General features: G+C 46.6%; 1 protein-coding gene across 1 annotated transcript in view; it reads right to left on the bottom strand.

The window, feature by feature from the left end:
• anos1b (anosmin 1b) overlaps nucleotides 1-16,954 on the bottom strand; it is a 214,228-nt gene that overhangs the window by 35,923 nt on the left and 161,351 nt on the right. The window contains exon 7 of the mRNA XM_070882502.1: nucleotides 7,352-7,557. Within this exon, the coding sequence (XP_070738603.1) occupies nucleotides 7,352-7,557 (206 nt within the window). The remainder of the gene's footprint in view (nucleotides 1-7,351; nucleotides 7,558-16,954) is intronic.

Consider the following 16,954-nt stretch of genomic DNA (forward strand, 5'->3'; position numbering starts at 1 on the left):
ATAAGATAATGAGGGGGCTCGACAAAGTGGATGCAGAGAGGCTATTTCCACTCATAGGGAAAACTAAAACTAGCGGGTATAGTCTCAGAATAAGGGGCCGCCCATTTAAAAGGAGGAATTTCTTCTCAGAGGATTGTAAATCTATGGAATTCTCTGCCCCAGAGAGCTGTGGAAGCTGGATCATTGAATATATTTAAGGCAGAGATAGGCAGATTTTTGAGCGATAAGGGAATAAAGCGTTATGGGGAGCGGGCAGGGAAGTGGAGCTGAGTCTATGATCAGATCAGCCATGATATTGAATGGCGGAGAAGGCTCGAGGGGCCAAATGGCCTACCCCTGCTCCTATTTCTTGTGTTCTTATTTCTGCTAGTATCACATATCAGCCCCAACAAGCCTTAAACTATTTCTAGGCGATGTGCCCCAAAAAATGGCTGATTCTCTGATTTATCCTGCTCCTAGATATCTTGGCTGAGACAGTTAACTCTGGGTGCAGAAAATCACAAGCGGGAAGCCCCATCTACCAGTCTGTGACATAGTGCCTTACTGCTGCGCCCAGCGACTACCACCAGGCAGTGCATTTTTTTAAAAAACAATTATGTTTAATTTGACTGAAACAATTACACTTATTAAAAAAAAAAACAGTAATCTGAAGTTGTCTCGGATTTTTGTGTTGCTTGAACTCCCTTTCACAGAACTATTGTACCACATATCAGTCTTGACCGTAACATTTCAACTCTCGCAGCTGACACAGGTCAAACAGCATTACAACAGGCGTGAAAACAACGTTCCAGTAACTGATAGCTATGTGATCCTACAAATTATTCTCATATGTTTATCTTTTAACCAGATGTGCAGCTGAGGCACTCCGAAGCCTCTTGATGGTGCAGTACGTATACTTTAAGAGTAATTGCCCTGGAGGGCCATTGAGACATCAAAAAGCATTTTATCGGTTTCCATGGTTACATAAAATATGCTTGCAAATATGCTTTATGATACTGGCTCCATCTTCACACACAGAACCATTCCACACTCCTGACCTTTGGCCACCCGGTGCGGAGGGGAGCGGACAAGTCGGAAGACCTCCTCATGGGTCTGCTCTTGGGCCTGGCCAAAGTAGCCATCCACAGGTCCAGGTTGGACATGGCCAGTATGGGTGGTCGCTCTGACTGCCTGCCTCTCCTCTTTGGTATTTTCCACACCCGGGTGGCCCTGGAGAAGGAGTATGCAATGTCCGCCGATACACTGGAGGCCTTCCACGACTGGTGAGCACCGGAGGGACTGGAGGATGTGGTGGAAAGGGAAAATAATATAATTTAAGTTATAAGTTTCCTTTGTTTTTGTTTAAGTTTTCTATTAGTTGGTCCCCTCTAAAAAGGGAGGCATCTTTGTTAGTTTTTTTTCCCCGTTAGATGACACTAGGGCAACCCAGTGTCTCCTTATAGTTTTAATTGAAAAAGGCATACATTAGAACATAAGAAATAGGAGCAGGAGTAGACCATATGTACCCTCGAGCCTGCTCTGCCATTCAATAAGATCATGGCTGATCTGATCTTGGCCTCAACTCCACTTTCCTGCCTGTACCCCTATAGTTCAAGAATCTGTCTATCTCAGCCTTGAACATATTCAATGACTCAGCCTCCAGAGCTCTCTGGGGTAGAGAATTCCAAAGATTCACGGCCCTCAGAGACCAAATTCCTCATCACCGTCTTAAATGGGCGACCCCTTCTTCTGAAACTATGCCCCCTAGTTCTAGATTACCCTATGAGAGGAAACATCCTCTCTGCATCTACCTTGTCAAGCCCCCTCAGAATCTTATATGTTTCAATAAGATCACCTCTCATTCTTCTTAACTCCAATGAGCACGGGCCTAACCTCCTCAACCTTTCCCCGTAAGACAACCCCTTCATCCTAGGAATCAACCTAGTGAACCTTCTCTGAACTGCCTCCAATGCAAGTATATCCCTCCTTTAATAAGACCAAAACTGTACGCAGTACTCTAGGTGTGGTCTCCCCAATGCCCTTTCCAGTTGGAGCAAGATTTCCCTACTTTTATACTCCATCCACCTTGCAATAAAGGGCAACATTCCATTTGCCTTCCTAATTACTTGCTGTACCTGCGTGCTAACTTTTTGTGTTTCATATACAAGGACCCCCAGATCCCTCTGTACTACAGCATTCTCTCCATTTACATCACATTATGCTTTTTTATTTTTTCTACCAAAGTGGATAACCTCACATTTTCCAACATTATACTTCATCTGCCAAATTTTTGCCCACTCACTTAACCTATCTATATCCCTTTGCAGATTCTTTGGCCGCGATTTCTCCACACGCGGTGGGATCGATGCAGCCGGGGTAGGTGGCCTGTTGAAAGCCCGTTCCCAACTCAAACCTGCTCTCTCTCCTGAATCTTCCCATAATGGGGCTTGTTAAGCCCGGGCTGCGGACTTCCCGGCCAATTAAGAGGAAGCCGGCATGATTACGTCAATTGATGACATGTCATCAGCCGGTTTCCTTAAAGGGACCATGCCCACAATGGTTTTGACAGTTCTTCTGTCAGTGTCCTGTAGCATTGAGGAGTTGCATACACTGAGAATCACTGTACAAAGTTGCACAGCTGCACCCAGGCTCTCCCACGACTCTCTCCAGATGTTTATGGAGGGAGTCACAGCACACTGGGAGGTCCTCTTCCCTTCCCATGGGCAGAAGGGACCTCCCCAGGACACCAACGCAGCCTGGTTGCACATTGCACAGGAGGGCACAAGCAGGGACGTTGTCAGGAGGACCTGGCTGCAGTGGGACATACCTTTCAGTGATCACGAAATATTACTGCAAAGCCACACTCAACCTCATAGAAACATAGAAAATAGGTGCAGGAGTAGGCCATTCGGCCCTTCGAGCCTGCACCACCATTCAATATGATCAAGGCTGATTGTGCATTTCAGTACCCCATTCCTGCTTTCTCTCCATACCCCTTGATCCCTTTCGCCAGGAGGGCCACATCTAACTCCCTTTTGAGTATATCTAACGAACTGGCCGCAACAACTTTCTGTGGTAGAGAATTCCACATGCCCACAACTCTCTGAGTGAAGAAGTTTCTCTTCATCTAGGTCCTAAATGGCTTACCCCTTATTCTTAGACTGTGACGCCTGGTTCTGGACTTCCCCAACATCGGGAACATTCTTCCTGTGTCTAACCTGTCCAATCCTGTCAGAATTTTATATGTTGCTCATCCTGCTGTGCCACTCATCACATCCCCATCACTCTGCCTTCCCTACTCTACCCCAGCACATTCTTACTCACACCAACTTACCTTTGCACCTCCACCAATCCCTCTCTCTCTCTCTACATTATGAGTTCCCCATTTCACTAGCCACCCCTCATCATCACCCTCATCCTTGTCCAATCATACCAACTAACACCACACAAAGGTAGGCACTTGGGTCCTTTAGCCAATGTTCATATATAGTTAATGTTGATATGGGCACCTTTGGAAGTGGCTTAGTGAGTTGCAGAGAATAGTGAGACAAGGGTACCCCCCACAATGGTGACGAGTGTGAAAGGAATGGGTTGGACATTGCAGGCATGCTTTATGGAGCTGGTGTGGGGTAGTACCAACCTGGTGCATCATGTGGTAGTCAGGGTGTACAGCATGAAATGAAGTAAAAGTGGCAATGGTGAGGCTATCATTGGTCTCCCGGGCAGCATTGTGGTCGGGTGCTGATGTCCTGTGTACTGTGCAGCATCAGGTGATTGCGGAGAGGGTTGCTGTTGTTGTTGGTGATGCTGGTCTGTTTAATGTTGTTGTGTTGGGGCTGATCGTGGTGGGATTCTGAGGACCAAGGTGAGATTTTTTCAAGGGCACCGATGCTGCTAGAATAGACGGCAGGTGAGGTTGAGATGACAGAAGTGCCCTGTCAATGGTGAGAGAGATTGCTCCAACAGTGAATGGAGAGTTCACTGCAAACACTTCCAAAGTGCATACTGACAAATCTTTTCCAAAACCTGAAGGCTTTAGCTTCTGACATTGGAAAGTGAACATCTGTGAAATGGTAGCTTTTATATCACTTCTGCAGCTGTCAACTAACCAAAGCAATGGAGAGTCACTGAGAAGCCGACACACTTACCTGGCATGGAACCCGAGGAATGGCAAAGCCATCAGAAGGTTGGTAAAATTGTAAGTGCCTGCTTTTAAGCCTCTTAACTAGCATTTAAGTACTTTTTAATGTTGTTAATTACCTGTCCCGCCACTAGCTGTTGGGTTGGCTATCCAAATGCCGACCTGACAGCTGAGAAACTCACACGGAGGCGGGTTCAGAGAGAGATCCTGACCCACTGTCAATCAAAGCCATTGCAACAGCAGGTCCACCTCCAAACCCACACTCACAGGGCTGGAAAGATTCTGGCCTTTGTGTCCTCCTCACAACTTCCTTTCTCACCTCTTTGTATCATCAGCAAATTTGGCTGCAATACACTCGGTCTCTCCATCCAAGTCATTAATATAGATTGTAAATAATTGAAATCCCAGCACTGATCGCTGTGGCACCCCACTAGTTATAGTTTACCAACCTGAAAATGACCCATTTATCTTGACTCTCTGTTTTCTGTTAGCTAGCCAATCCTCTATGCATGCTAATATATTACCCCAACACCATGAGCTTTTTTCTTGTGTAGTAACCTTTTATGTGGCACCTTATCGAATGCCTTTTGGAAATCCAAATACACCACATCCACTGGTTCCCCCTTATCCACCCTGCTCAGTACATCCTCAAAGAACTCTAATAAATTTGTCAAGCATGATTTTTCTTTCATAAAACCATGTTGATTCTGCTTGATTGTGTTATGATTTTCTAAATGTCCTGCTACTACTTTCTTAATAATGGATTCCAGCATTTTCCTAAAGTTTCCTGCTTTCTATCTCCCTCCTTTCTTAAATAGAGGCGTTACATTTGCGGTTTTCCAATTTGCTGGGACCTTTCCAGAATCTAGGAAATTTTGGTAGATTACAACCAATGTACCCACTATCTCTGCAGCCACTTCTTTTAAGACCCTAGGATGCAGGCCATCAGGTCCAGGTGACTTGTCCGCCTTTAGTCCCATTAGTTTGCCTAGTACTTTTTTTCTAGTGATAATGATTGTTTTAATTTCCTCCCTCCCTTTTGCCCCATGATTTTCTACTATTATTGGGATGCTTTTTGTGTCTTCTATCGGGAAGGCAGATACAAAATATTTGTTCAGAGTCTCTCCCATTTCCTTGTTTCCCATTATTAATTCCCCAGTCACATTCTCTATGGGGCCAACATTTACTTTAGCTGCTCTCTTCCTTTTTATATACTTGTAGCAGCTCTTATTGTCTGTTTTTATATTTCTTGCTAGTTTACTCTCATAATCTATTTTCTCCCTCTATTATTTTTTTTAGTCATCCTTTGCTGGTTTCTAAAATGTTTCCAATCTTCTGGCCTACCATTAATCTTCGCAACATTGTTTGCCTTGCCTTTCAATTTGATTTCATCCCTAATGTCCTTAGTTAGCCATGGATAGTTCATCCTTCTCTTAAGAGTCTTTCTTTCTCAATGGACTATATCTTTTTTGAGAATTATGAAATATCTCATTAAATGTCTGCTATTACTTATCTACCGTTTTACCTTTTAATCTATTTTCATATAGAGGCATTCACAAATTTAGCTGTTACTCTCTCCTCAATTTTGTATTATACTGTACAATAAAGAACGGACAATACACTAATCAAACATTAGTGCGTATATCAATATAATATATAATTTGTTGAGTGTATTCAGTCAGTACTTGAAAAGAATGAGCAGAAATTACATCTAAACACAAGTAGTATGGGTGTGCATTTGTCAGGTCGCTCATGCTCTTTACAGCAGAGCAGCACATTATGGCATTATAACAAGGAGAGATAGGGCCATAGTTTAATGGGTTTCTTGGTTTCCCAAAGGTCTAGGGTGCAATCTATGGTGCATACAACTGCATTGAGAGTGCCCACAGAACATCCACTCAACTACCTCGACAGGAAAGGATTCCACTCCCACAATGTTGTCACACACTATATGTACAATCAAAGCATCCACTATGTCAATGCCTGATATGCAGGAAGTTGCAATGATGCCTTCATCCTTTGTCATTCAATCTTCCCTGACCTCTTCAGGGAAAAGAATCAGATCCACAGATGGCTTCTGGGGGACAAAGCACGTCCCCTGCTTTCATGTCTAATGATCTCGGAGTGCCCCACATAGCAGCTGGTGATCAAGAGGATGCTTTCAGTGCCTGGATGGGTCAGAAGGGGATCTGCAGTATGCTCAAGACTAAATGTCCTGAATGGGTGCCCTTTACAACGTTGCCATTCAGGAAGCGTTGTGCTTTCTTACAACATTTTTCCCAACTCACACTAATTTGGATTCTATCCTCAGTTCTCACTCCCTGCTACATTTACTCTTTATTTCATTAATCTTCATTTCTGCTGTCTGAATTTCTCTCCCATCAAATTTACTGGCCATCTTTGTAATTGAGACTCTAATTATATCTCACTTTCCTTTAGCCTTTCTTAGCTGCGTCTCTGGTTGTTTCATATACCCATTCACCTCGCTGTTTTTATATACTCATTCACCTCTTGTCCTTTTTTGTGATCTGTCTGGTCTCGATCATTACAAACTTACCATTAAAATTCCCTTTTCCAACCTGGTGATTCGAACAAACATCTGCTAGTCAATTCCAGCCCCTGCCGTTTGATAGCAGTGTGTGAACATTACAAGCTGCCTTTTAATCTCAGGCCTGAGCTGCCTTTCCTCCTTTTGGTCCACTGCTAGTCACTGTGTGTCCTTATCTAATTTGTGACCCAATCGAATCACACAAAACCTCACACGTGCCACAACAACTGGTGTCTTCTGCACTAATTCAGTGTACAGAAGGGATTTGTTGTCCTATTAAAACAACAACGCTGGGCAAATTGTAGGCATGAGCTTTTCAGCTGTGAATCAACTGTATACCTGAGTCATCATCACATCCATCACTTGGTGGATGAAGCCAGCGGATAAGCCACTATAGCTGTGACTATCGTCCAGTGTTTAGCAGGACAGGGCTCTATCCTTGCATGGAAAATGGTGGAAGGGAAAAAGAAGCAGATCGAAGAATACTATAATATACTTACAAAATCATTGTCCGCAGTTCACTGAAAGAAGTGACCAAGAAAATACCTAGTGTAGCACTTAGCAGTCCCTGGACAGAGAGAGAAACTAAAAAGAGATTGTTTCTTAGACAGGATTTTCCATTACTACATCAGAGCGCGAAACACCGAAAGGCACAGCCACTTTAGACCCAATTTAAAACTTACTCCTTCAATTATCTTCCAGTTTTCTTTCTTTGTGAGAAAAACAGTTTTCCTAGAAACCCACTGACTCCAGTACATTTTGTAATGGTGAATGAAGAGATCTTCCTCTTGGGGTGGATCCCAGTGAATTATAAGACTGAAAACACCGTTGTGCCTTGCAGTGAAGTTGCCTTTCCACAAATTTCTCGGTGCACCTGGTGGTGAGGGATCTATAAGAAATGTCAAATAATGGAGAATTAAGAAAAAGCCACAAGAAGAAAGCAATCGAATGAAATGATTAGATAAGACTTGTTCGTATATCAAGTGTCACAAAACTCCTGACCCAGAAGTCCCAGGACACTGCAGTTAATTTCCACCCACTGCTTGAGATTACCAGCAATGTTGGATTAAAAGGTAAGGGATGCCTTAAACACAGTTAAAGACAAATTCTCTTGTTGCTATCAAACTCTTCTGTGGAACTTTTAATCAAAATGGAAAATAGTTAATTATTTGAGTTGTTTCAACCATTTCCAATCTGCTGATATTAGAACCTGGACAATATCCTAACACAGCGAGATGGTAGACCAAGAGTATCAAGTATTGCTTGGAGGATGATGGTTCCTGGGAATGTGGAATTGTCACCGGTAAAAAGCAATTGGCTAGGTCTAAATAATGAACATGTAAGCAATGTTCCCTCTAGGCTGGGTACGTGCGGCAACGCAGCAATCTGGGAGGTACCGCACAGGCCGCTCACAAGTTGTTCCCTCTGAGACACCACGTGACGCGGCCGCACAGAAAATTTAACGGTACTGTGCAATGATATAAATAGGCTGCACACAACAAAGAAAATTTAGAGGGAACATTGCATGTAAATCTGGTGAAGTTTTGCTGGACTTTTTTGGGGGTGGGGGAGCAGTTTGTAAGGACAATCCATAATTGATCAAACTGATCATTTTGATCCATGGGTTGAATCCATAATGCAGTTTGCTCACGGTCAATGGAAGAAGCAGGCTTGATGGGTCATTTTTCATTCTATGATTTCTCATGCAGGCACTGTGATACCATAAAACATTAAGTTTCATGTCATGTATCTTACATTATTATATATAACTGTATCCTAACATGCGACACATGACTGTAATAAGATATGACCTGTAACCACCAGCATACCTTACCACCAGGGGTGCACTTGCAAGAGACAGGGTATATAAGGGCAGGTCTCAGGCAAGTGCAGCATTCCAGAGCTGTGAAATAAAGGTGCATGTCCAGAGTGACCTTGACTTCACTGCATGCCTCGTGTGAATCTGTACTGAGGGGACAGGACTTTACACTTCAATTCTTCACAAAACAGGTGACCAGAAGGGATAAATATGGGAGGACATTTATATGTGATGCAAAAATAAATGCAAGGGATCATAAAACATTGGTTTGGAGTCACACAGGTAAGGATTATAAGAAGAACATAAGAAATAGGAGCAGGAGTAGGCCATGACTCCATTATTTATAAGGTATTGGCCCATTCACACAACTAAGGCAACAAATACAGTGACACCTCATTATTAGCGATGAGTTTGACTGTGCTATTTAAGATTCTTCTTTCCCTCATGAGACAAGATTTTGTACATTGCAATAAATCACTGACGACAGTGAGTTTACAAGCCAATACACAGAACAACAGCAACTTGCATTTATATAGCGCCGGTAATGTAGTAAAATGTTCCAAGGCGCTTCACAATCTAAAAATAAAGTAAACATACATATACGGCCTCAATAGTACTGTAATTAACTGTTCTCATGTAGATTACTGGCTATAGACAATGTGCTTTTTAAAAAAGTCACGGGGTTGACGATGCATTTGGGACACGCACACACAGTCACAGGAAATCCAATATTGCCAAATTGAATGAGTGAATTTCAGAGTTGGCTCTCTGAAGTTTTTTTTCTCCCAATTTATCAGCTTGTGTTGAGGAATAAAAGGCTGACAGCTCCTTTATCACATGGACCAGGGCACGAGGTCCTCACAGTGGCCTATTGTCACAAATCAACTTCAAGGCTTGGCCTGTTGCTCAAACATGCTGCTGTTTTTTTTCCACTGACAGAATTTGTTTGAATGGTGTCTTAGAAAGCAACAAAAAGGACTGAGCTTTTAACGTTTTTTTTTAAATAAGCTAACAATCAATGAAAACTTTTTATAGTTAACAAGGAAACCTCAATCAGTGGGTTTCTCCTAAAATCCTAATGCACCTGTTCGGGTTGTGATCCTCATTCAAGTCAGCCTGAACTTTTTAGCACTTTAACCTTGGGGTAAATGTTTCATGTGATGAAAAAGAAAAAAGTCACTGCTGGAACAAAGGTCTATTTTATATTAAGAAAAATGATAAACCTTTGATAACATCAAGGCCTGGTGTAGGTTGCGGCCTAAAATGTCCAGTTGTCAGTTGTATCTTTTCTTCACCCCATTATCAGTATGGGCTTGTCTTTCATCAGGAGGACTCTCGGGGTTATATGTGGGAGGCTGCTGGATGGAACCTCTGACCTGCCATTTTCTTATTCAAATAAAAGTAGAAATATAGAAACAGCTGGTCAGCTCAGTCTACAGTTTCTGGCTCTGCAATTCATTGGCACCTTCCCCAAGCCTGGTCTTCCTGTATGTCCTCACCTCCCAGCGAGTGGGGAAACATGTAAAATGTAAACTTGTAGGAAATAAATATCTTAAAACTTTAATACTGTGTCTGTGTCAGATACATTAGTTCTACTTTTTAATGACATGCCTTGCTTGGAAATGGACCAGATACATAGAGGATAGGGGGGAAAGGGGGGGGGAGAGAGAGAGAGAGAGAGAGAGAGAGAGAGAGAGAGAGAGAGAGAGAGAGAGAAGGAAGAGAGAGCAGGAAGAGAGAGAGGGGGGAAAGAGGGGGAGAGAGGGGGGAGAGAGGGGGGGAGAAGGGGGGGGAGAGGGGGGGGGGAGAGGGGGGGGAGAGGGGGGGAGAGGGGGGGGAGAGGGGGGGAGAGGGGGGGGAGAGGGGGGGAGAGGGGGGGGAGAGGGGGGGGAGAGGGGGGGGAGAGGGGGGGGAGAGGGGGGGGAGAGGGGGGGAGAGGGGGGGAGAGGGGGGGAGAGGGGGGAGAGGGGGGAGAGAGAGGGAGAGAGAGGAGAGAGAGAGGAGAGAGAGGGAGAGGAGGAGAGAGAGGGAGAGGAGGAGAGAGGGGGAGAGGAGAAGAGAGGGGGTGGAAGAGAGAGAGAGGGAGGGAGAGGGGGGAAGAGAGAGGGAGGGAGAGGAAGAGAGAGGGAGAGAGAGGGGGGAAGAGAGAGAGGGGGGAAGAGAGAGAGGGGGAAGAGAGAGAGGGGGAAGAGAGAGAGGGGGAAGAGAGAGAGGGGGAAGAGAGAGAGGGGGAAGAGAGAGAGGGGGAAGAGAGAGAGGGGGAAGAGAGAGAGGGGGAAGAGAGAGAGGGGGAAGAGAGAGAGGGGGAAGAGAGAGAGGGGGAAGAGAGAGAGGGGGAAGAGAGAGAGGGGGAAGAGAGAGAGGGGGAAGAGAGAGAGGGGGAAGAGAGAGAGGGGGAAGAGAGAGAGGGGGAAGAGAGAGAGGGGGAAGAGAGAGAGGGGGAAGAGAGAGAGGGGGAAGAGAGAGAGGGGGAAGAGAGAGAGAGAGAGAGAGGGGGAGAGAGGGGGAGAAGAGAGAGGGGGAGAAGAGAGAGGGGGAGGGGAGAAGAGAGAGGGGGGGAAGAGAGAGGGGGGGAGGAGAGAGGGGGGGAGAAGAGAGGGGGGGAGAAGAGGGGGGGGAGAAGAGAGGGGGGGAGAAGAGAGGGGGGGAGAAGAGAGGGGGGGAGAAGAGAGGGGGGGAGAAGAGAGGGGGGGAGAAGAGAGGGGGGAGAGAGAGGGGGGAGAGAGAGGGGGGGAGAGAGAGGGGGGTGAGGGGAGAGAGAGGGGGAGGGGGGAAGAGAGGGGGGGGAAGAGAGAAGGAGGGAGGGGGGAAGAGAGAGAGAGAGGGAAAGGGGGGAAGAGAGAGAGAGAGGGAGAGAGGGGGGGAAGAGAGAGGAGGGAGGGAGAGGGGGAAGAGAGAGAGGGAGAGGGGGGAAGAGAGAAGGAGGGAGAGGGGGGAAGAGAGAAGGAGGGAGAGGGGGGAAGAGAGAGAGAGAGGGAGAGGGGGGAAGAGAGAGAGAGGGGGAGAGAGGGGAAGAGAGGGGAAGAGAGAGAGAGAGGGAGAGGGGGAAGAGAGAGAGGGAGGGAGAGGGGGAAGAGAGAGAGGGAGGGAGGGGGGAAGAGAGAGAGGGAGGGAGGGAGAGGGGGAAGAGAGAGAGGGAGGGAGAGGGGAAGAGAGAGATGGAAGGGGGGGAAGAGAGCGAGGGAAGGGGGGGAAGAGAGAGAGGGGGAGGGGGTCGTAGATCGTTCTCCTCTGTCATGGGTTGTATGTCCACTATATCTTTCTTAATTGCATGTTGTATCTGATTATGCTTAAAACTGTCGCTCCTTAATAAAATGCCTTACAAATTCTAAGGCCCTTTAGGGACTGAGTGTAACGTAGCCAAGTTTGCTGATGATACAAAGATGGGAGGAAAAGCAATGTGTGAGGAGGACACAAAAAATCTGCAAAAAGACAAAAGCAGGTTAAGTGAGTGGGCAAAAATTTGGCAGATGGAGTATAATGTTGGAAAGTGTGAGGTCATGCACTTCGGCAGAAAAAAATCAAAGAGCAAGTTATTATTTAAATGGAGAAAGATTGCAAAGTGCCGCAGTACAGTGGGACCTGGGAGTACTTGTGCATGAAACACAAAAGACTAGTATGCAGGTACAGCAAGTGATCAGGAAGGCCAATGGAATCTTGGCCTTTATTGCAAATAGGATGGAGTATAAAAGCAGGGAAGTCTTGCTAAAGTATTGGTGGGGCCGCCCATTTAAAACTGAGAGGAGGAGGAATTTATTCTCTGAGGGTTGTAAATCTGTGGAATTCGCTGCCTCAGAGAGCTGTGGAAGTTGGGTCATTGAATACATTTAAGACAGAGATAGACAGTTTCTTAACCGATAAGGGAATACGGGGTTATGGGGAGCAGGCAGGGAAGTGGACCCGAGTCCATGATCGGATCAACCATGATCATATTAAATGGCGGAGCAGGCTCGAGGGGCCGTATGGCCCACTCCTGCTCCTATTTCTTAAGTTCTTATGTTTCTCTCTCTCTCGGTTCATTGGATGGGCCGGTGGATACCTTGCGTCAATCATTTTTACTGATTCAAATGTCCAATTACAGGGGAGAATGTACTTATGAGGTCATTTCCTTTCTTATCTCTATCTGAATGTCTTATTGTCCTTTCAAGAGGCAGCTTGTTTATCTTCAAGGCGCCTTGCTAAATCCCTCATCGGCATAACTATGCCTTGAAGGTCTGTTTTTCTGTTTTGACCTCGCAACTCAGCTCTCTGTACTCTTTTCCTAACATGACAGGAATCCTTCTGTGGTCCTCAACTTCGGCAAACTGCTGAGCTAGGGAATCCACAACAGACTATTATTTCTTCCAATCCACAATTTCTTACAGTACCTCACTCGACTTGTAAAATTACTCCCTTACACTCAAGTGAATACTTGTGTCATGTATCCTACATGGTTACTGCTTGTACTATCACAAGGTGTGCCACCAGAGGGCACTGCAGTGGGAGACTTGTAGGTTACCTGTACAGGTGTGCCAGGCCGAGTATAAAACTCCTTACTCTGGAGTTTCATGAAATGGACTAAAGTCACTACAGTTCAAGTACAACACATTGTCTCGTGGAGTCATTATCAGAGCATCTGAAGACATAATTGTCGACGAGATTACGGGACCTTCACGCGAAAATGACTAACTTTGGTACGTTGCAGCAGTTTGCCGATGGTGATGATTGGGAAGCCTTTGTGGAGAGGCTCGACTATTTCTTCACAGCAAACGACCTGGCAGGCGACAATCCGGCCACACTGGCTGATAAGCGCAGAGCTATCCTGCTAACCAGTTGTGGGCCCAGCGTCTATGGCCTCGTCAGGGACTTGCTGGCACCAGCGAAGACAACGACCAAGACGTACGAGGAGCTTGTAACCCTGATCCAAGAACAACTCAAGCCCAAAGAGAGCATCCTCACAGGCAAACACCGGTTTTATACCCACCGACGGCCCGAAGGCCAGGAAATCGCGGAATACGCCGCAGACCTCAGGAGACTGGCGGCACCGTGTGATTTTGGCGACCACATCACCGAAGCTCTGCGGGATATCTTTGTCATCGGAATCGGCCATGAGGGCCTTCTTCATAAGCTACTGTCTGTGGATACCACAGTCACACTGCAGAAGGCCATCTCAGTGAGCCAAGCATTCATGACCTCGACCTGCGGCTCCAGGCGGATGACTCATCCTCAGGACTCAAACCCGGCAAGTACTCTGCACAGAGTGGCGCCTTTTAGAGGCGGGACTGTAGAACGTGTTCCCTGTTGAGGATGGAAGTCGAGATAAACGGTGTTCCAGTCTTCATGGAAATGGACACGAGGGCGAGCTGGTCAGTAATGAATCAAGAAGCCTTTGAGAGGCTACGGGACAATCAAGCTGAACGACACAGGTTGGTCCCGGTTCAGGGAAAGCTGCACACCTACACCGATGAACTTATCCCAGTCGTGTGGATGTAAAGGTACTCCATGATGGCGCGGTGCACAAGTTACCCCTGTGGATTGTTGCAGGTGAGGGACCAACGCTACTCGGAAGAAGGTGGATGGAGAAGATCCATTGGAGCTGGGAAAATTTAATCCCTCCAGCGATCGACGTCCCCCGCGCTCAGAGGCAAAGCAAGCCCTCACCTGAGGGTGGACTCGGCACCAGAGAGCAGACCAGCACGGCACCCAAGGCTCAGACCGCTCAGCACGACTGCGTGGAGATGATCCAGCTGAGACGACCCGAACTCACCTTTCAGTGGCAGGACTCCGGAGGAAGAAAATCGGATCCAGAGGCGACTTCCCGGCTTCGGTGGCAGAATCCGTGGAGAAGAGGATCACCGCAGTCGACATCGTGGATGGAAGAAAGATGGCGCCCAAACCACGAGGTGAGGCGCTGAAGGAAGAGATGGCGGCGGCCAGACCACGAGGTGCAGCGCTGATGGAGCAACACTTGGCACCAAACGGAGAAGAGGATTGGGGTAAAGATAGCAAGGCTCTCTTAAAGGAGGCCTGCAATCCATCACACTTAAAGGGACAGGTCCACATTCTCAATCAATGTAAGACAACTGTGAGTTAGATGTAAAATGTGTAATTGATGATCAGAGTTGTGTACATGCAATAAGCAAAGAAAAGTCACGCGATTGCGATCGGAGCTACAGATTTACAACAAGTAATGAAACATTGTGCGATGTAGGATTTCAACTGCATATAGTCAATGCAGCGGGCAAACACCCATCGGGAACACACAGGTCCAGTGAGCTACCCAATGCTGTAGCCTGTATCCCTGGGGCCAGAGTGATGCCACAAGCAGCTAGTATATACAAGCTGCAGAGCAAGCGGTCTCAGGAGGGCACCAGTATCGATACCCTGCCCCTGATCGGCTCCACCTCTCAGGTACCCGATGGCACCAACAGCCACGAGCCTGAAAGAGCAAACCGCGCTAAGGCACAGCCCCCAGACCCTATCGCCACCAACGCCACACCCGGGAACAAAGGGTCACCTGCAACAGTTCTCCCAAATGGGACTGGGACCAGCCAGGGTCCCAAACCAAACAACGCACAGGCAAGCGAGTCAGCAGTTCCCTGCGCACTGCTAGACGACTGCCCCTCAGGGAGCAGCAGCGACCCGGGGCGCAAGGAGAGGACAGGGAGGTCACAGGTATCTGTGAACCTGCCCGACACTAGGAGCAACGACAAAGGCCCCGAGAGCAGGCAACTTGAGCCAACCGGGTTCCCACTGCCAGCACTGGGCACCGCGCCGTCATCAGACTACCTGGACACCATCCAGCAGTTCTGGAACTAGTTTGTCCCCACGCACCGGTGATGACCCCAGCACTGACTCCAAATATATACCTCACCATTCAAATGTACTTGCCTCTCTACGGTACCACGAATGTAATACTATAAATGCAAATTTTTTTTCTGGACTTGAATGTATATGAATGTAATGAGCCAGGCACAATCTGTATGTGGGCTGGGGGGGGGGGGGGGGGGAGAAAGAGAATGGAGTGGTCATGGACGCACAAATAGAAACCACCAGCACCTCTACTGCCAACAAAACACCACCTACTCACCCAAGATGGAAACGACCCTCCAAGGGTCAACCAGATAGAGCTAAGCCCAGAGCACAGTCAATGCAAAGGGCACTGCAGTGGGAGACTTGTAGGTTACCTGTACAGGTGTGCCTGGCCTAGTATAAAAGGCAGGCCACCATGTGTGATCCTCACTCTGGAGTTACATTAAATGGATTAAGTTCACTACAGTTCAAGCACAACACATTGTCTCGTGGAGTCATTATCAGAGCTTCTGAAGACATAACAACTTGAATCTCAATTGGTACTGAATTTTTCAGTTGGTTTCCAGTGGCAGGATTTGTGTTTAAGACTACAAAGGATGATATTGCCAACTAAACTCAATGACATTCACGCAGAGACAATAACGATGTCAATAATAATAACTTGCATTTATATAGTGCCTTTTAATGTAAAATAAAACATATAATCCCAATGCACTTCACAAAAGGAAATAGACACACAAATAGATGGATGCTGAGTAATGAAGGGAGAGGTTAGGTGGGGTTAACTGATAGCTTGATTGAAAAAAAGATGGATATTAAGAGCATTAAGGGAGAAGTGGAGAAGTAAACAGGTAGAGGGAGGGACTCCCGAGAGTGAAGCTTAAACACCTGGACACTCTACCATCAATGTGCAGCCTGTGTTTTGACTAGTTAGCATTTATTGAGGGTGGCAGCCAGTAGAAGTGTATTGGAGTAATCACATCTACCGATGACAAAAGTGTAGATAAAAGTGTCAAGTGCTGGAGGGGTTAGGGGGCTGGAGCAGCCAATATTACGAGTGGAAATTGGTGGCCTAGGTGATGGAAAGGATTTGAGATTTGACTCTCCACTCTGGGTTGAAGAGAATGCTAAGGTTTTGCACAGTCTGGTTCAGCCGGAGTGAGTTGCTGGGGAGGGGAATGGAAGCAATCGCAAGGGGAGTTGGAAACAATTGCTTTGGTCTTCCCGCTGTTCAGTTGGAGGAAGCTATGACTTATCCGCAACTTTTTGTCAGACATGCAGGTTACGCAATGTTTGGGGGTGGAGGGGGCGCGTAATAACGTGTCCTCGAGAGGAAAGGAAGGTCAGAGAATGGACAGTAGTCAGAGAAGGTGAATGGGTTCAATGTGGGTTTTTGAGGAGGGGCCTTATATCAGTGGTTTCGAAAGGTCAGTCAGATTGCGAGCAGAAGGGGGAAGTGGAGTAGTCAGGAACTGGATGGCGAGGAGAGAGAGAGACACTGGGGGAAGTCAGGAGTGATAGTTGGGAAAAGGAAATGGAAGTCATGGTAGAAACAGCTGCCATACTTCTTCACCATCCTCTCAGGATTTCTGATGGAATACTTTAGATCATAGAATGTTACAGTTCAGAAGGAGGCCATTCAGCCCATGTGACTGTGTCAGGTCTTTGAAAGAGA

This window comes from Pristiophorus japonicus, chromosome 6, assembly GCF_044704955.1.
Source record: "Pristiophorus japonicus isolate sPriJap1 chromosome 6, sPriJap1.hap1, whole genome shotgun sequence".
Classification (NCBI taxonomy): Eukaryota; Metazoa; Chordata; class Chondrichthyes; family Pristiophoridae; genus Pristiophorus; species Pristiophorus japonicus.